General features: G+C 41.8%; 1 protein-coding gene across 2 annotated transcripts in view; it reads left to right on the forward strand.

The window, feature by feature from the left end:
- MAGI2 (membrane associated guanylate kinase, WW and PDZ domain containing 2) overlaps positions 1-10,234 on the forward strand; it is a 699,411-nt gene extending 689,177 nt beyond the window's left edge. For both annotated transcript variants that reach the window (XM_042815700.1, XM_042815702.1), the window contains one exon: positions 7,235-10,234. In XM_042815700.1, the coding sequence (XP_042671634.1) occupies positions 7,235-8,034 (800 nt within the window). In that variant the 3' untranslated portion in view covers positions 8,035-10,234. The remainder of the gene's footprint in view (positions 1-7,234) is intronic.
- Positions 10,235-20,638: the final 10,404 nt, after the last annotated feature.

The following is a 20,638-nucleotide window of genomic DNA, read 5'->3' on the forward strand; positions in this document are numbered from 1 at the left end:
GACACACAAATCAATGCGTGTGATGACTTTCCTGATTCAAGAAAGCATTTGGCATTTTTCTAAGCAATTTGTTAATTTTTTTTCCCCTGCAGCGTGCTGTTTTGCCCTGTTTGTGCCATGTCTAAGCTTTTCCTTTCTCTCTTTTCTCTTAGTTCCCAAACAACCAACATCATCTCCCAAGCTTTTGCAGATTTGGTCTCCTAAGCATAGCTAACAATCTGCTCTTTTTGAAGTGTGTTTCTGTAATTCTTAAATTAGATTTTCAAACATGAAAGCACTTTTTCTATAAAAACTCCATGCACTGTACAGAAATGGTGATGAAAGTGAATTTTACCTGAGCTGAGATCATTCGAAGTTTCATCAGATGGCCCTTGCAAGGACTCTATGAACCTTCACTGTTGTAAAAATATTTGAGGCATCTAGATAAAGGATAAAATGAAAGATGGATATAATGAACCCAAAGGAACTGAATTATTGCTCATCGGTAATAATTAGTAACATGAAAAGAAGTAGGACATCAGAGTAAGAATTGCACTGGGAAGAGAACAAAGCAGGAAGCAGAGCTGTGCTTACCAGTGTTGGAATAGGTCAGTGACACATTTTCTGCAGGTAATACTAAATTTTTGAAGATACAGAGGAGATAAAAATCCTTCACTTACCCTATGCTTATAGTCGCGGACCTTCAGTTCTCGTGGACATGTGCAAAGGCCATGCCACCAGTAACTCCCATGAGTAGTAGTGCCCCCATCCCAGTTTGAGACAAATGCTGGAAAAAAAAAAAAACAACCAGGTGATGACTTTGATCATAGAGAGACTGGAGCTGGCATTGTTTTATGCTTCTAACACCAGTCTCTCCCATCGTCTTTCCTAACGAATCATCCTGCTTTTCTGAAAAAAATCACAGCACAAAATTCACAAATAAAATAAGCAGGGACTGAGATACCAGTTCATTTTCCTGTGACTGTTCATGTCTTCATATGAATCATTCCAGTTATTCTGCCCATCCATCCTCAACCTTCGTAAAAAACAACATGCAAAGTCAAAATAGCAAATTAATAGAAAGCAGAAAAGTTCTGTTCACATTTGTAAAAGTTACTGTAAATTTTCACGGTCACAGGGACATTACTGAGCCCAAACAAGCAAGTAGGATGATGGACATGGTGCATGACTGTAAGAAATTGTATTAGGTTTTCATTGCATCATAAACAAGACTTCACAATATCAAACTGATTAACTGTATTTGTAGGAAAGGAAAAGAGTTGATATGCCAAATTAATTGTACACAGAATCAACTTGTGGCACCCACAGCACACTGTTAAAAAGGCATGAGGGCACTGCTAAGGAAAGCACGTGGCCATGGAGCCTGGCCAAGGGAAGGACTGTGTCATAGTAGAAGGATCCTATGAATGTGCTGGCATTGAGGGGTTTGGATGTGGATAACAGCAGTGGAAGAAAAGTGGATTTCTCTTTTTTAAGCCAAGCAAAGGGTGATTTGTGAGAAAATATTTGTATAGCACTACTGAGTAATTAATGAGAGGTGGAAGTTTATAGCCAGAAGTAAGGAGGGTGCACTGTCCATTGCCACAGACATTTGGGGAAAGGACAGGTAGGAGAATGGCATACTGTGCCATGGCAGCTGAACAGAAGGCATCAAGAGCTTGTCTAACAATCCACACCTCAGGGAATCAGGTATCTCAGGAGACAAAGGATGTGCTGTGTCTGGGCTGTGGAAGCTCCAGGATGAAAGATTAAAGATTCTTTAAATATTCTGAAATATCCCTCCTTAGAGAGCATTAAAGGAAAGCTGCAGGAGGCCAATGCAATCAGGAACATCACAAGCATATCAAGATGTAATGAGAAAGAGCCAAATGCATTCCTAGTATAACACTGCCAGCATTAGTGGATACTCACCAGGAGACAATTTGTCCCATTTTTGTTATTAGCAGCATCTCTAAGAACTGTTTGCCACCTTCTGGCAGTACATAATTTCAGACAAAAAGAAGGAGAAAAAAAAAAAGCACCATATTTTGTATGTAATCAAAAACTCTTTGGCTCCCTAGGAAAATAATTCCGGGAAGATGTGAAAACAGCTGCTTAGATGTTTCAGGAAATGTGCAATTCGTACTAATGAAAGAATGCAGAGCTTTAAAATGTTGTTCTCACACTTGGAAATATAATATGGCGTTGAGATCTTACTGTATTTAATTAATAAAGTGAGAAGTTATTTCTATTATTTAAATTTCTATTAAATATTAATATTTCTATAAAATTAATATTTCTATCTTCCGCTCAATTTTATCTGGTAAAAAATCCTACATTGCTGATAAACCGCTGAGCAATTATTTAAAACATTTTGATGCAAAAGGAGAACCTAGCGGCAAATCCAGAGTGTGATCTCTCTTGATCTGAGATCTCAGCTGAGCAGATAAGAGCAAGGCCAGATTTAGATGCAGTCTTAGACAGGCAAACTGCAATGAAATCTACTACAGAAATTTACTAAATAAACACATCAGTAGGCTGAGCTCTTTCCTGACATGGTACCTTGGCAATGCTCAGAAAGTAAGACAGGCACAACGCTTCTCAATTAGCAGTAAGGCTATGGGCTTCTTTTGCTGGTGGTTCAGAGATCCAGAGATCATCTGAATCCAGAGAAAGGATTAGTTGTTAGTTAGGAGAGGATCAATTAAGTGAGTGATAGCCTCATTCCTTGTCCGTTAAATACACATAAGCTGGCACAGCAAAGTAAGTTACTCACGTATGTGTCAGTTCTACTTCAAATAAAAAAGCCTTACGACAGAAACCTCCTGTTCCTGATGCTTTCCCCTTGTCCCTCTTCCTCCAAAATGGCTGCCTTTCTCTCTTGTCCTCCTACACACTGGAGATTGTGTGTCTACGGTGTCTCTTAACTCAGTTAGTAATTGAAACCTTGCCTGAGAGTTATGTGAAACAGGTCACAGGTGAGTCATTCTTGCACATCTCATAGAAGAGCCATCAACCTGCAGGCCAGTCACTCATGGGAACTAAAAACCACCCAGAAAACACCTACTAAATTACACCAAATCAAATGCCGTCACTGTGACTGATGATAGTGCTGCCCCCTGGTCATTTATCTTGTCTAAATTGGTAGGTCAAGGGAGCTTTTCTCCCTTCAGAGAAAGGGGGAAGGCATCTATTAGCCTTCAGTGAGATGTATAACTTGGAAAATTCATTTCTCACTCAGTAAGTATGATACCCAGAGTGACAAAGTAAAAGCACAAATTTAAAACTACATCATCCCTAAATCTCTCCTGTAGTTTCAAATGAATTCAATATCCTTCACTTCTGCTTGGAAGCTGTTAGGGCATTAGTAGTTCAAGCTCTATTAAAGATACGCGGTCTTCATTTTGTCCTTGAGGGGAAAAAAGGGTAAAATCATTGCTCTGTCTCTGGTTGAGTATGCTTGCAAAATGTTTTGAGATACTTTGGGATAACAGACACTATATGTAGGTTATGTTTGCACTTAACTCTGCAGGTTTTATATAAAGCTTAAAAATTAGGACAAAACATTATCTTTTTCAGACATACTAATAAGTATCTCCAAAATGTAGCTATAACCTTAGAATACGTGCAAAAGGAAATTGCTCATTAAGTTGCTAAAAGAATAATATTTGACATTTTTCTTGTGTTTATGTTTGTTATAGAAAAGCAACCATTTCAGCGTTGCTTGAATACTTCCAAATGAACTTTTGTGGTTTGCACAGACCTCTTAAAAATGTTTATATTTTGAACTATAAATTACTTACAGTACTGTGCTTTGCCCCACACTAATAATGTTGGTGTTTCCCCGTAATTTTCAAATATTAGAGAAAAGTTGGTTACAATATCCTCTCATCAATTTTGTCCTCACCTGCCAGGGAAATCTTGCAACAAAGGCTGGCTGTCATGGACATCTATCAAAGCTGAAGAAGACTTTCAACCTAATTTCCTTTTATTTAGAAGGAAAAGCAACTTACGTTGGGTTTTTGCTGTGCTTGGAACTTATAGAAAGTCACTTCAACTTCTTACACACAAGTACTATATCACAAGAGAGTAGGAATGGCAATTTTGTTTCACAGCAGCTTTTTCCTTCAGCTACTGGAAACAGATGTCTGCCCCGTGAGAAGGTCAGGCTCTGTATGTCACACTGCAGCCAGTGGCTCTCCTGGCATTGTCCTGCAGCCAAACTCTTCCACAAGCTATAGCTGCAAGACCTCTTGCTTGGTTGGTTGTGTTTTAATTTTGTTGGTGTTTTCTAGGGGAGAAGGAGAGATCTGATAATATCTATCATGCTGCAAGTTCTAGCTTACAGATATATATATATATGCATATTATTACATGTAACAAATGTGCCCCTGCTGATTCACTCTGAAGTTGGTTCTCACCCACTACATTTTCTCACTGTGATATTTGGTGATTCCTCTTTAAAAAAAAAAAAAAAAAAATTCAAAATTCAAAATTGCCCATTAATCAGGCAGGGCAGGATTTCCCATCACTACCTTATCTCCAGGGAATAAAACAGCAGACCGCTCCCACAAATAACAAGTACAGCATTATCCTTTCTGCCCCAGAGGAGCAGCGAGCGGTGTTTGCAGCCCTGTTTTTTCACATGGTGTCCTCCTTGCACTTGGACAAGAACAGCTGATCTTTGAACAGGGGCACATTTTGTGCAGCAGCACTCTCATTCTTCAAGAGCACCTTCCTGCCCCAGGCCATCCGACGCTTCTGCTGGTGCACAGCTGGTGTTTCCCAAAGTAACAGCTATTTCTATAGCTTCAGCTGCTCTCTGGGTCTCACTCAAGATCTTATTATGGCCCTCTGGCCTTCGCTACTTCTCAGTGAGAAGCAACATCTCACAAATAGGAAAGAAAGACTGTAATTAAATCAAAATGACCTCCACCTCTGCCCCATGAAGGTGTGCGGTGGTGTGCAACTGTGCCATAAGAGGCAGAAACTGAGCGGAGGTTGTTTCCATTCTTCATTCTTACCGATCACGTACTGATGATTTAACCGATGAAAACCACCCTGAGTAGTGTGCAGTGCTGTGGGGCCCCTGTGTATCCACCTCTCTCTGCAGGGGTTAACTCAGGCTAATGTAATCTGCAGGGATCAGCATAAATTAGCTTGTACCGAGCTTCATGCTGCTGCAAATTGATTAATTTGTGAAGACCTGAGGTGGTGTTCAGCGCTGGCTCAGACACCTTGCTGATGCACAGATTCGTGCTGCACTGCCTGGTCCCACTCTAGATGTAAAGTGATCAGGCAGAGGGACTGGGATCCCCTGAAGGAGCACTGGTTTTTAGGGCTGACCAAAGCAGAATCTCCTGGATTTTGGATCTAAGGAAAGCCTGGGTGGGGTCTGCTTCCCCTCACCACCGTGGCCTGTGGAATTACAGAATTTGAGAACAAGCCCACAGAAGCAAATGCCTTTTGTAGACAAGCGCCTAAGAGCTGATAACTCTACATGCCTGATCCTCCCATTTATTTTTCCTCCTCGAGTGCCAAGCAGGGAGCAGATGGTACATTACTCAGCCTTAACTGGAGGGTAAGGAAGTGTGATTTGAAAAAAAAAAAATCAGTTGGGACCCTCAGTCCATTTAGATTCTAAGCTCAAAGTTTATTTGTCTTACACAGAACTTGTACTTTCTCCCCTCTCAAATGCTAATCCTCTCCACACATATGCTCATTATGCAAAAGCATATGACAAACACCATCTGGGAAAATAAACAGCTCCTAAGCTAACCGCGCTGCTCCCTCCACTTACGTCACCCACCTCACTATTTTCTCTCCTATTTTTATCCACAACACAGCAATCACTCAATCAAGCTATTAACTTAAATGTGCTGTCTCAGTCAAACAAGCTGCAGGTCCCAGACTGGGCAGTAAATCCCGCTCCATTTTTCAAGATGATGTGCATCTTCATGATAATTTGAAAGCAGTCACAGCACCGCAAAAAGCAAATGTAGCTTTTAAGGGCATTTGGTATCACTGAGGGATGCTAGTCCAGACCCGCAGAAGACCAGGCTTGTTTTCCAGCTAGAAGGTTATGTTTTCTCCCCCGTGAAATATGCAGCTCTTGCCACAGGTTCTACCTCGTTTCCATGGATCCCTGAGACATTCTCTAAATAGAGAATGACATTAGCCAAGTTCAGTGATTTCTCTAACCTCGGTGTAGATGGGTAAGAATAAGAGCTGTGCTGTCATTAGTCGTGACAGATTCATTGTCTGCCTGAACGTTAATCAAAAGAAATGAGGATCAGATATGCAAAAGAAAGCATTTGGCTGTCTCAGAATATTGTGTTTTGTACTAGTGAATTAACAAAACCATCATGATTCAGCAAAGGACATGTCTATTTAGCTAAATTAAACAGAATCTGCACAATCCAACCATACTGTGTTGAGGCTAAGTAACCAGGAGACATCCAAAACACACAGCCAAGAAAGAGCCTTAGCAGCTGATGCTGTGATATAAGGGTGGAGCTTTGTAAGTACCCTGCAAGAATTGTGGTGCCATAAACAGCGCAATATTATATCTATTTAGAAAAAAAAATGAGACAGAATTCAATGATGACCTTATCTGAGCTACAAATTCTTGTCAATTATTATATGCTTGTGGGGACATGTTTATAGATGGCAGAAAGTCCTCCTCATTTGTTCTCAGAGACAGCACTGATATTGCCCAGCTAAGAAGTACATTATATGGCTACAAAAGAGGCAATTTGATTTCATGAGCGCATCGTTATTATTTTAAGAGTAATTTAACGTAGGCAGAGAAAAGCAGAACCTATATAAAAAAAGACAGAAGTTTCCAGCATGTGCAGCACCAGCCCCGTGGTTCTTTCTCCTGGGCTCTTTATTTATTTGGGGGAGAGTGGGACTGGTTTATTTTCATAGAACCATAGGATGGCTTGGGTTGGAACAGATGTTAAAGCCAATTCCAGTTCCAGGCCCACCAGTTCAGGCTGCCTAGGGCCCCATCCCACCCAACCTTGAGCATCTCCAGGGATGGGCACCCACAGCTCTCTGGGCAGCTGTGCCAGGGCCTCAGCTGTGCCCTCTAAGTAAAGAATTCCCTCCCATTGACCCCGCTGGGAGTTTCACTTCCCCTAAAAGGCTGAGTCTGACTCTCAAGCGTGATTTGGGTGCTGATGTTGCTGTATGTGCGATGTGCATGATGTGCTGAGCACACCCTGATGCCTTCTCTCTGTTGCCACCACAGACGAGCCAAGCTCCTGGAGCGCTCCCGCTGCCGCCTCCCCAGGTCTGCCGGAAGTAGCTCTGTCCCTCGACGACATAATCTCACCATTATCCTCATCACACATAGCCCCACCCTCTGACCCTTCTCACCAGATAAGCCCAGAACCAACATGGGATATCAAGAGGGAACACGATGGAAGGAAACCAAAGGAGCTTTCGGTGAACGGCCACAAAAAGAAAAGGTTAGGAGAGCAAAGAGAAAGGTCAGCAAGTCCTAAAAAGGCAGACAGGTCAAAGCACGACGAGCCTTCCTGGAAAGGATATTTGGAAGGCAAAAGTAAGGTGACGGATGGTGGCAAGCTCACCTCGGAAAGCAGAGCGGTGGGACACAGCGTTATGATGGAGGCTGGCGCGAGAGAGCACGTGTGTGCTGGAAGCAGTGATGAACAGTTTGGAAGGCTGAAGAAGCCGGAAAGCAAGAGGGGAGGATCTCTTAGCAAAAGAGAAGATCACAGATCCACAAATACCAGTGAGAAGAAGTCAGCTGCAGCACCTGACCATGCCAAGCTTGATGCAGGTGCTACCAAGACATACAGTGGCAATCGCTGCAGCTCGCCTGGAAGCGATATGGATCACAGCCAGAGGGATCCTGATGGGAAACCCAGCGAGTTCCCCAGGAAGGGACATCTCCACCCCATTAGCACTCGCAGCACCAACACTACAGTTCGGAAGGCAACGGTCTCCCCGGGGCCGTGGAAAATCCCCGGCTCAGATAAGCTACCTGGCGTCCTGAAGTCTGGTACTTCTGCCATGAGCAGATAAGCACGGGACTGTTGCCCTCTAACTGTCTCAAATTGACGCAGAACATTCTTCTTAGTTGTTGTCTCACGTTGATTTATTTTAATTTATTTTAACTATCACACATATACACAAAGCATTGAGGGATGAAAACATTAGTGTGTAATTCCATGACAATGTGCACAGTATCTAATAAGTTCAAAAGCATATAGTCAACACGGAGATTTGAAATTGACCCTAAAGTCCCAGTTCCATTTTAGGGACTTTGGCAGCTATGGAAGAAACCAAAACAAATGAAGGACAGTACAACAGAGAAGGATAGTGCAGTGTAGCTTTAGCATATTTTTCCACTGCATGAAGGACTTGGATTTCATTCAAACTTTATATCAAGAAACTGGAACAAGTTAGAGCAATCGCAAACTGGAACATCGCCTTAAATAAAACTGCACGGAGCAAGCTGAAACTGAGAGAGAATCTTTTCACAGAGCTAAAATGTTGTAAATAAATTGTTCTTGACATATCTAGACAGGGGTTAAAGGGTTTCTTTGAAGCATTTGGAACTGTACGCCCATGACACGTCTCCACTGTCACCACTTTGGGATAGTCCACGTGACACCCTGTAGCACAGTTCACTGGACGCTACAGGAGGAGTTGGGAATCTAGTGGATTAGTTTCTGTGATACCATTTCTACTGCCATTTTTGTGAGCCAACCATGTTTCTGTACAATGGAAAGGAGCTAGGGTGGAGTTGTATTTGCAAATAATTCTCCAAAGCAATTTACTACAGGTTCCCCAATTCCTGCAGAGTAGCACACAAGCCAGTTGGCCAGGCTCAAAACTCCAATATCCCCAAGGCCCTTGCAATGAAAGGAAGATTGCTACAGAGAAAAAGCTGCAGTTTCCTTAAGGAAAGGCCTTTCCCTCCTGCAGAAAATGATAGTTTCACTCATCAACAGTGCTATGTTTCATACCTACCCCCATTTCGTTAGGATGCTCTCACCTTCCATTCCCTCGCTTTGGCAGAGCAGGTGTCTTTGAGGCACGTAACAGTAATTGACAGAAATACACTTTTTGGTGCCCTCAATCTGTAAATTCGATATATTTCCATTTTAAAAACGGTTTACATTTTATCATTTCTTCCCTACCTCCATTTTTTTTTCTTTTTATTTTAGTCTTTCTTGCTTGTCTGTTTTGAATTTCAAGCCTTAAGTGCCAGGTAAACATTCCAGTCTGCCTTCACAGGAGATAAGTCTAAGTTCAGTCAGTCAGTCACTATCTTGGTTCAAATAGATGCGTGTGTGTACGTATAAATGTGCATATGCTTATTTGTCTGTCAAAATTAAAATGAAATAAAGAAATCTTGGGCAATAATATATTGGTAATTAAAAAAACAATCACATAGTCAGAAACTCAAAAAGTTTGTTCTCAAGCAGTCTTAGTTCCTCACATGCTCTGCTGAAACATTAGATTAAGATTGGCTTTGTTCCAAGAAATCAGCACATGGCTGTATGTCTCAAACATTGCACTGGACTGAGAGATCTATAGGCATGTTTCTTCCTGTCCCATTATTTGAAAAGCCTCAAGTAAAGGATTTTGCAGCTTTCAAATAATTTTTTTCTTTTTTTTTTCTTTTTTTTTCTTTTTTTTTCGGAAAAAGAAATTCCATGTATAATTTCTGAAAAAGCACAAGTCCACGTAGCTGTTTATAAAACTATTATTTAATGAAAAAAGAAGAAAAAAAAAAAAAAACAGAAAAAAAACCCAACAAATCTTTATCCCCTGAACTAGAATCCAATATAATTCCAATATAATTTGCCATTAATTTATTGAATCTGATTTTGGACAATGCTTCTGTAGTGTAGATGCATGTCCCAGTATCTTATTTTTATGTATAAAGAAAGCAAACAATGAAATCTGAAAAAACAGTGGAGATTATGCTTGCATAAACTCTAATTTGCACAGTTCACAGCTACTCCTTGTGCAGTAATTGCTTTATGCGGCTGTAATCGATAACCTGTGAAGACAGCACATCATCTAAACCCCATTCCAAATAATATTTCTGTGTAGTGTTAGCTGTGAATTTACCCTGTACAGCTCTATCTCTATAAATATAATTCCATGTATTAATAGTCACAGAAAGGCTGTAAGTGAGCAACTATTTTTATGAAACGCACCACTATGGATAAATTAACTTTTACAGAAATCTTGTTTACTGTATGATATTCTAAACCACTGTCAAATAAAATATATATCCAAAAAATCTTTTCTTTTTTTTTTTTTTTTCAATTGTACGTAGTCTGTGTTAATTTTGAGTGACACGCTTTGGCGTTACACAGAGAAACATCATTTGCAAGTAGATGAGTAGAATTAATGAACTACTGCGTGATAGAAATGAGAAATCTCCATTTTGATTTCTTACTCCAGAGAGGGGAACAATTAATGAATTACACGCAGACAACCAAACCAATTCTGTGTGGGCACGGTGAGGTGCAGGAGGATATACAGGTGCAGGGAATGTCTGCCTGGATTGAGAGGCATGAACTCAAATTTTCCTTCCAGTCCCAGGAAACATGGGAACGGGGCGGTCAGAATCCCAGCATCACAGAGGCACATCCCGGGCATATATAATACAAGCAAAAGGAATATTGTGGCTCTAAGTGCTAGTTAGAACCTGTAAGCAAAAAAGATTTGTTCACAGGCTGGGTAAAGGGGGATAATTTGATTTCCAGTTTACTTTATAGAAGCATCATAAGAATGTCAAAAGAACTGTAACCAGGCAGTCCATTCTGGAGCCCAATCCATCTCCCACTGAGCAGAGCAGAAACATGCTCCTTACCTTCAGTTAGGCAAAATAGATTGCCCTTACAGACTATAGGCACTGTAAGTTGGGCTGTCTGGAAAAGTACTGCTTTTTTTTCCACACAAATGTGACATATAAAAAATATATGCATTTCTTTTTTCCTTAGAAATTATGTTTAAAAAGTAACAATTTGCCTTCATCCACTGAGCCTGTTTCAGCAGAGCTGCATTTTTCAGAAGATTGATGTTCCACATAAAGAAAATCAACCAGCTGAACTAATAACATAATTTTTCATTCCAATAAACACGTAACAAATTTGAAGTGTCTTTAATGCTCCAAAAACAGTTGTTGCTCTTTAAATAGCTCCATTTGCATAGCCTGAACTGTGAGCATGGGCCTGACTCAGCCCCAGCAGCACCACAGAGAAACCTCTGATGCAGTGTAGGCTCACCCCTACATGCTTCTGCCCATCTCCTGTAAACAGCACAGCGTGGTGACATAGTGTTTGTACTGTATTGTCATTCCTATGGCCCCTTTTTATGTATGAAATAACACAGGAAACTTCTCTCAAGATAAAAAATACTGAATCATAGAATCCTTGAGACTGGAAAAGGCACGTAAGGTCATCTAGTCCAACTATCCACCTACCACCAGCATTGCCCACTAATCCATATGGATCTTTTACAGAACAAGTGCCAGCAGTGGTTCCTAACCATTTCCTCTAAGCCCAATTTCTAATTTTGGTTGTCTTTCCCCAGGTCTAGGGAGGAAAGTAGAACTTTGCTTCCTGTTATTCAAAATTCTACTTTTTCACCACTATCAGCCACCTCTGATAAGCCAGTAATGTTTTATAAGTATTTATTGCAGTATCCAAGCACATATGAGCTTTGGACAAGGCCCACACTTGAGGTTGAACAGCAGAGCATGTGGAAAAGCCTGTGTCCCAGGAGTATCTTCACTGGATGTTACATGAAACAAATAAAGGTGGCATGGAGGAATGCAGTAAGACTAAAGTGGTCATTCCCATGGCATCTTGGTCTGTCAGGAGCCATTTCCTAGACACAAGGCAAGCTGTACCATCTTTGCCCAAAAATTTCATTAAGAAGCCAGAAAAAAAAAATTAAATAATGAATAACTCCCATTCAGCCTTGCCAAAGATGCCATCTTTCCCTATAGAAATCTGCTGGACTGACAGTTCTCATCATTTAGGTACAGCAGAGCTCAGGCTGCACTCGTTTCACTACATTATCGTCCCCTAGACAGGAAGGACATTTGTGGGCCACAGCCCACATGCCTACTTTCCCCATGTCTTCAGTGCTAAGGCTGCTAACACTTCAGCACCAGTGCCACTAGGAAATGATGCAGAAGTTCAAGCACCATTTCCCCCCCAGTATTTTTCAACTCCCATCTAAAGAGCAGCCCACCACTATTGCCAGAAATGCCTGATCTGCATCAAAGAGCTTCAGCCTGATGTCCACCACCTCTACCGAGTATTGTAATCCTAACTTAGCCTTCTACATCCCAGATGTCCTTGGTGCCACCGAATCTGTCCTGAATCTCTCCTCCACAGCTCCTCACCAATTTGTTCTTAATCATACCTTTGCAATCAGTTCTGTCGCCTTTTAGTGGACTGATTCTTCCATTCCGCTTTCTTGTAATCCTTCAGAACTTTGTCTTGCCCTCTCTCACCATCTGACCATTTACTGCTCACCCAATCTCTGCTTTCTCTATCTCAGAAGTTCCACACCTCTGCTACATCATTCACGTTGGCCAATTCATTGGCATACTCCTGTGTGTCATATAAACATTTAGACATGCCCGACAGCTTGTACTGAAGGCGAACCCCAATCACCTGCCTTTGTTATTAGAAACCAGCAGTAGCTACTGATTAAGACATTGCAGAAGAACACAGCTCAGCTAAGGAGGACATCACCTTCCACATGTTTTGTGGAGCTTTTATGTGGAGGGGGGAAGTCTCTTGGTGCACTGCTATGGAGCTGAAAGATAGAAAAAGCTTTGGCGTTGCCCAGGGATGACTGATTTCATTGGGGATTTACTTCTGTAAGTTCCCAAAAGACTCCTTTCCCTCTTTCATCCCCTTGACTCCTAGGATATTTTCTGTAATTGTTGCTGAAAGGGCTGTGCAGGCGGGGCAGGCTGCCTGCTCTCATCACTGAGAGAGGGCTCAAAGAGATCGTCCGCGTGGGGCTCCATGTCTATTAGACTCAGAGGCTCCCAAAGCTGTTTCCCCATCTGTCACATCAGAGCCAAACATCACCTTTACCTTCACAGCTGTCATGGAAACAGAGAGCTCTTTTAATTAGCCATTCCTCCCAAAGGAGAACCTCCATCTGGACAGCAGCAGCTGTGCTTCAGAAAGGAGCAGCCTCAGACCTCAGCCATGCCCCAAGGCCTGTTCTGGCCCTGCTCAGCACCCAGGCTTGCCCGTCAGTCTTCCCACTGCCCACCTGTCCATAGCCTGGCTCTGCAGAGACCTTCGCCATCCTGCAACCAGCAAACATGCTCTCAGCCTGCCCTTCGGGGTCCCAGAGTATTTGTCTTGGTGTTTCTAGCAGTAATGATGTGATCTCACACTGTCCCCATCGCTGGTCCCTAAGCTTCAAGAGTGTGGGTAGTTTTTAATCTGTCGTCAAGACATAGTAACAAAAGCAATACTGCTGAATTGTAACCAGTCTAAAAATGATGCTCTGTCCTTCCCTGCTTTTAGTGCCACTGTGGCAATAAGTCATTCTACCGGTTTGGTTAATCAGTAAAGAAGGTTTTGCTCACAAGGTACAAATATATCAATTCTAAACACGTGGGGGAAAGCTGGAGCAAACAGACCCACCCTCAATCACACACAGGGCCTGGAGCCCATCTTGCTCTCCTGCTCAGGAACTCGCCACATGTGCTGTCTGACATGGGTGGTTTTCCCTCTCAAAAAAAATAAAATAAAATAAAACAAAATCATAGAATGATAGAATCATGAGTTGGAAAGAACCCCTAAAGGTCATCTAGTCCAACTCCCCTGCAATGAACAGGGAATAGAGTCGTACATATACATATATGTGTGTGTGTAAGAATGTAACTTACACAGGAAGGTAGACTGGTGCAGGAAGCTGTCCATTTTCCACGGATGAACCGTTGTAAACATTTTAAAGGTGGGAGATATTTAAACTGGAAAAAAGAGAAAAAAAAAAAAAAAAAAAAAAAAAAAAAAAAAAAAAAAAAAAAAAAACAGGCAAACCAGATGGGAGGAAAAAGACAAGGGATGAATGTTCTTTCTGTGATGTGGCCACTGGCTGACCTGCTCAGTTTTCAGCTGCTTCAAGCTTTTAAGCTTGAATTAAAATGAAAATGAAAATTAATTAAAACTAAAATCAAATAAAATGTGACATGTTACAGATGTGCTGAGCTGCCCCATCGGCAGGCTGGCACTGCTGTGACATTTCTGCATGGAAGCAGCAATTGCACCCATGCACCCATCCATGCAGGAACATCCCAGACCAACAAAAGGGCATCCCTGTAATACTTCTTCCTACTCCTTTTCCTCAAGGATTACTGCATGCTGCCAAGGGATAAGCCTATTTCTTGTACAGAGGTGCTGCAGATGTGGAGACAGTAGGAGGTGAAGCTAAAATGGGACAGCAAAGCCAGCAGTACTGTGAGAGACCTGCACCACGAGACTGCAGGAATGAGACACAGGCAATCATCAGTCTCTCTTCTCCTGGTAAATCTGGGCCATTGCTGTCACTGAAGCCATCTGAATTTTTATAATGCTTTTCTAACAATCTACTAAGAAATACAGTTTTTGATTTCTGGATTGCTATTTGCTCAAAAGTTGTGCAAAACCACATGAAACCCAAAGAATCCAAATACTTCCCTCTCACACTGGTGGGGTTCATGCACAGTGCCAAAGTTTCTCTTCATACATATGTATGATATTAATGAATTTTGGTGTTTGTACTTCCCCAGAGTGATTAAAAGCTACGCCAAGAGCTTTAACTAAAGTATTTTAAAAATTGTGGTCCATAAACCAGAAAATTGTTCACCCTGTCTCTAAATCAGAGACTACAAAGAGCCACACTTAGGTAGCTCTTTAGGTATTTAATTCAGCAGGAAAATCAAACCTCTCCCTGCACACTCCACAAAGCTCTCTGTGTATGAAACATATATTCCAATTAGCACTTCACTCACACCAGAAATTTTTGAAAAATAAGCCCAGCAGGCAATGTGGAGCACTGCAGGGTTATTATAAAATATTTCAGAATACCTCCTAAAGCTCCACACACCATGAACAATACTGACTGATTACTCTTTGAAATCATTCCATGTAAGAGGAATGCAAGCATGTCTTCTAAACTGCTCCTGCTTTCTGCATCTCTGTTTTTGGAGGGATATTAGGAAAAATGCAGGTGGATGTTAGGTGTTGGTTGGATAGTAGGAACAATTTCTTCTCAGAGATAGTGGTGAGGCTGACCAGGGAAGTGGTGGAGTCACAGTCCCTGGAGGTGTTCAAGAAACATGTAAATGTGGCACTGAAGGGCAGGGGTCAATGTGGTGATGGGCTGGTGGTTGGATTAGATAATCATATAGGTCTTTTCCAATCTTAATGATTCTACAATGCTGTGATGGGTTTTGGGGTGGTATCTGGCAAAGCCATGGCGTGAGTACCACCATGCCAGCAGCAGCAGATCACAAAGCTGTTTCAGGACACCTCCAACAGCATGCAGCATCCCCACTATCTTGAGAAGCATGGAGAGCCTTCCTGCACAGCATCCAGCTGAGATTCTACAGTCTTTCATGCTTAACACAATTGAAAGAGCCTGTACTAGGCTCTGCTGATAGAGCATCAACAGCTCAATTCCCCATAGGCAATCTCCTCCATCAGCCTCTGTCCAGTACTCTTCTCTCTTCACTCATCCTGCTCTCTATATATTGAACTTCTCTTATGCTGGCATAGAAAGGCAAATGCAGCCTGAACTTATCTCCTCTACACCTTCGATCTCCTGAAGTCAACAATTACAAATCTGCTTCACAATTTTATAGGTTCACTATGTTCTTTGATTAGCAGCTCCTTCCCAGACTAAGTGGTATTGGAAGAAATTCAGAGGATTTAGTAGCATTTTTAAGACTGCTTGTTAAAATGTTTTACAAATTACAGAAAACTTACTTCATCCCCACTCATAAGCTCTAGCATCCATGAGCTCCATTTGCTACTGCAAAATGCCAGCAAGTACCCCAGCAATGGGAGTACCTGGAGGTGACAAAGTGACAAGTGTGTTGGTTCTGAATTCCACTAGAGATCCATGCTTACAGCTTCTGACTCAAGTGTCCATGCTCTGCTCTGCAGAACCCATCCACTCCCCTTGTTCATGGAGCTTCCAAAGTCCAGAGGAACAAATGATGAGCCACCACAATGTAAACCTCCTTGGTTCTCCCCCTTCACTTCAGACATTTTCCTGAAACCAGTAGGACCAGTAATAGTATGCAGAGCAGCACAGAGCCCTGCCACCATCAGCCCAGCAGCAGGCTGGCTGAGGAGTCACTGCTTACCCTGGGAGAGGAAGATGCTGATTTTCACCAGTCAAATTTGCATTGCCATCCATTGCCATCCTGTGACATGGCTAAGGTAGAAGAGTATTTGGAATCTTTTATCCAGGACTAGCTGTGGAAGCACAGCAGGCTCAGATGGAATAAATGGGCCCTACAAGGCAAAGCAGAGCAGTAAAAGTTGTTGCCGTGCGGCAACCGCAATTATGCTCACATCAAACTACTGAGTGCAGGAACCTCAGCCAGAGTAGCCTGAGGTACTGCAAGGAACTAACACATCTTTGTGTAAAAGGTTGCACTGAAGTAATAGATAAAGAAGCAAAAAGGCAGTTATAGCATGTGAAATACACAGTGTTAAAAGATCCACTAGTTTTAATGGCTTCTCTTACTCCACTCATTTTAATGGCATTTCTTAGCACTTCCTCTTGCAGAGTCTTTGTATGTCAAAATGTCAATTCATGCTAGTTTTTATGGGACACAGACGTGATGGGAGCTGATAAACTTGAACTCTTCATTTCCATTCTAGGCTATGGGATATACATTGGCATGGTTCTGCTGAAGATCTTCAACTCTATATGCAGAATTACTTACAGAAAAGAGAAAATTGACTCTATAATCCAGCGGTGATCTTCTCAGCTTTAGCAGGAAGCATTAGTAGAAAATGCAAACAGCGTATTTTCTAAGGTCTTTCGGTAGGAAAGTGATTCACCAGTATAACAGAAGCCATAATTCTTTAAGAGGAGATGTCCTTAAAATCATAAATACTGTATATTGTCATAGAACATTCATAATTAGCTAATATCAAACCATTTTAAGAAATTACTCCAAATTACTTTGTATATATGTAACCTTAGGGTACTACCAGATATTTTATGATATCTAATGGAATCAAGGCATGAAAACGCAGAATAAAACTGACGAAGGAAAAAATCACCAAGTCATAAGAACTCAAATCATAGCAGCATAGTTGCATAGACTGACCTTTAGCCTAAGAAACCCAGTGAATGGCATCCAGAGACACTGAAGAAAATTAATACTAGATACACCTACAAAATTACGATGAAAAAAGAAGTAGTTATATTTAAAAAATACCGCTCAAAATGTGAGTCTTTGCTGGAGAACAAATGTCACCCTCCAGGCCTATATCTGGTCACCTAACACCAACTGAGGTTAACTTCACAAGAATAAAGCTTCTCAACCAAGGTCTGTAATCTCTACTCTCTCTGTTCATTATGCACTATCTTTTTAATTAGTATTCCACTTTGAAACTTTTTTTTTTTGAGTATTCCTATGTCTGCCAGAATGGCAGCTAGCTATTGCATGGTGAGTCACTGTCAGGAGATCAAAGGACACATAGCCTCAATCAATGCTGGGAATCAGAAACCAGCTATGCTGTACTAAATAACAGAGGCTCCTGAGAGCACAAACATAGGATGACGGCAGAGGAGCTGCCCCAAGGATGCATTGCAGGAATAGGATGACACCAAGTCCCAAGGTCACAAACACAGAGCACAGCATACCAATTAGTGGTCCCAAAGGGAATGCAACTTCAGAAGGTAGCAAGCACACATTTTAGGGCACAGCAAAAAACATGAAATATTCTGCATTGGATGGCGGCACAAAGAAGGCAGCAAGAGGGTACAAGGCAGTCATGGGCTCTGAAAGAACAAGATAAAAGGAAGCATATGGAGAAAGGAACTGCTACAATGCCATCCCCTTTTGGATAAGAATTCTGTTGTGTACATGCAGCAGTTCCTCATCACCTCAGGCAGAAAAAGCAAGCTGTTTTTTGGTTTGTCGTTTGCCACACTCTTGCCATTGCAGCAGTCGTTTCTGAAGGGTTGTCTTCTACTGTCACTGGATGGTAAGAGCAATGCATTGCACATGCATGTGCTTTCTGCTCCAGCTTTCCTTCATGACCAGGTGATACTGCAACACTCATACACAACAATTAGCAATTCAAGATTCAAGGCAAGTCCTCGCTCCCTGCAAATATTTATACAGCGCAGAACAAGTGAGACTGAGAACATTCTGCAGCTCCGTAGTTAGGAAGATGAAAGTTGGTGTCACAGGTTCTGTCCCTGTTCCAGATTCTGGCAGGATACAAATACAGAGCAGGATTCAACTCATCCAAGTTTAGATCTCTACACTGGCACCAACAAGCTTTTTATACTCAGAGGACAACAACAGGCCCCTTTGGAAAGGGATTAATATGATGCTTTTAGGGTGAGATTAATCATTCTCCAGAAGCATTAGTTTCCTTCCATTGACTGGATAGAGTGTTCAGAGTCACACCAAACTTCCCAATTTTCGAACCCAGAACAGATTCATCCCTACTGAAATGATCCCAAATGTCTTCAGATTCAAGCATTTCTTGAGAGCATCTATAGGATCAGGCTGCATGAAGGAGATGAAGGGAAAGGTTCCTCTGCAACACCTCCACCCCAATGCCCTTAGCTGATGCAGGGCTGCAGCCCTATAGCAGCTGAGCTGCAGCTCTGCAGACCAGGGACAGCCCAAAAGAGGGCAAAGAGGGGTGGGTTCTGTGAGGATCAGGACCTGCTGAAACCAAAGCTGCTTTCACAGCCACTGCTGCTCCTGTTCCCTCATCCTTTAAAGAAGATACTTGGAAAGTTAGAAAAAAAGTAAGCAACTCTGGGTGCCACAGGTTTGTAAGAACAAATATTTCCCAATGCATCTAGTTAGCAAGTGATTGCTTACATGCTTGCAAAAGCAGTATGCTGATAACTTCAAGACTTTCTTTCTGAAGTTCGCATTCTTTTCACAGAACTTCTGTCCTCCTCCTCCCAGTGAGACAGCACTGCTTTCCACTAGATGTGTGTTCGGGTGCAAAGTGACAGCAGTTCAGAGTTTGACACAAGCTGTCAGAGAAAAATGTCTCTTTCTAGCAGGGGGTGAACAGTTTCCCTCACAGTGTAATCCTTGCACAGATCATCACAGCTCCTTTCTTCCAAGTGTTGTGCCTGCAACATGCCATAGAATCAGAGAATCATTAAGGTTGGAAAAATCCTTGAAGATCATCTAGTCCAATCACTGAACCATCACCACCATGCCCATGTTGCCACGCCACTCAGTGCCACATTAACACATCTCTCCCTGGCACACAGTCCATGATTTCAACTTTAACACTGCTTAGCCAATTTCTTTCTTTTTGAGTGATTTTGGTGATTATTTGGTCCACTTTTTTTTTCTCCCCAAATTGCCTTTATGGATTTCTGTTGTTGTTTTAAAAGAATTTGGGATACTTTAAAAATCTCAGCCTGAGTCTGTTAAGGAAGTAGGAGTATGTCCTCCTGGACTGTAGAGGAAATCCATGTCTGGGTACTCTGTTCTTCCATCAAGGACTGAGGCAGAAGCAGAAAGCCTTTCTGCATCATTGTGTGTGTGTTATGATTGATGAGGAGGAGAAAATGAAGAAGAATTTTGCTGTCCAAATGGGAAACATGTGCACACATACACACATGAACATTCAGACAAACACATCCATAAACCACACAAGGTGCCTTGCTCATCCAGACCTTTGCCGTAAGACCTCTATGGGCCTAAAGATCTCTCACATTGGAGTAATTTTTGACTTTCTATCATGAAAATAGACATTTGACATTATAATGCATTTTAATGCTTGGCTAACCAATTTTTTCAGCTGTGTATGTGAAATGATCATTCGGTTCTCAAGGAATTAAAAGACAACCCTCATAAAAGCAACAAAGTGAGAGCTTAGTGAGTGCCATCTACATCATGCCTGAATGCCAAGGTACTGTGTAACATCCTGAGTATTCTAAAGGATGCTTAAGGGATGATAAAAGAGACAAAGCGATTAGAACTTACCCCACTGCACAGCACGTCAGCATTGGTAGAAGGGTATGGTCATGATATGCTGAGCAATGCAGCTGAATTATGTCCGTCCTGGAATTAACCCATCCAGGACTTTTTGTCTGACAAGAAAAAGGGAGGTGACAGCACAACCAAGCAAAGTCTGCAGATATGACATACTTATATCTTTCAGGCTGACATTCAGTTCCTGCCTAATAGGGTAATTTTCAATTTCTTACACAGGAGATACGTTAACAGGCTGTGTTTGTAGCATACAGATTTTTGAGAATGGGAATTCAGGAGTTATTTTTTTCATAATCACTTTTGCGAGGAACAGTTTTTATTTCCTTCTAATATTTCCACTGTGGAAGAAAAAAGAGACACCTTTGAATTAAACTAATGCCAGTTGTCTATTACCGGATGGCACGGAGAGACAGACAT

Source organism: Centrocercus urophasianus, unplaced genomic scaffold, assembly GCF_019232065.1.
Source record: "Centrocercus urophasianus isolate 14NV4802_14NV808 unplaced genomic scaffold, USGS_Curo_1.0 seq_15, whole genome shotgun sequence".
Lineage (NCBI taxonomy): Eukaryota > Metazoa > Chordata > Aves > Galliformes > Phasianidae > Centrocercus > Centrocercus urophasianus.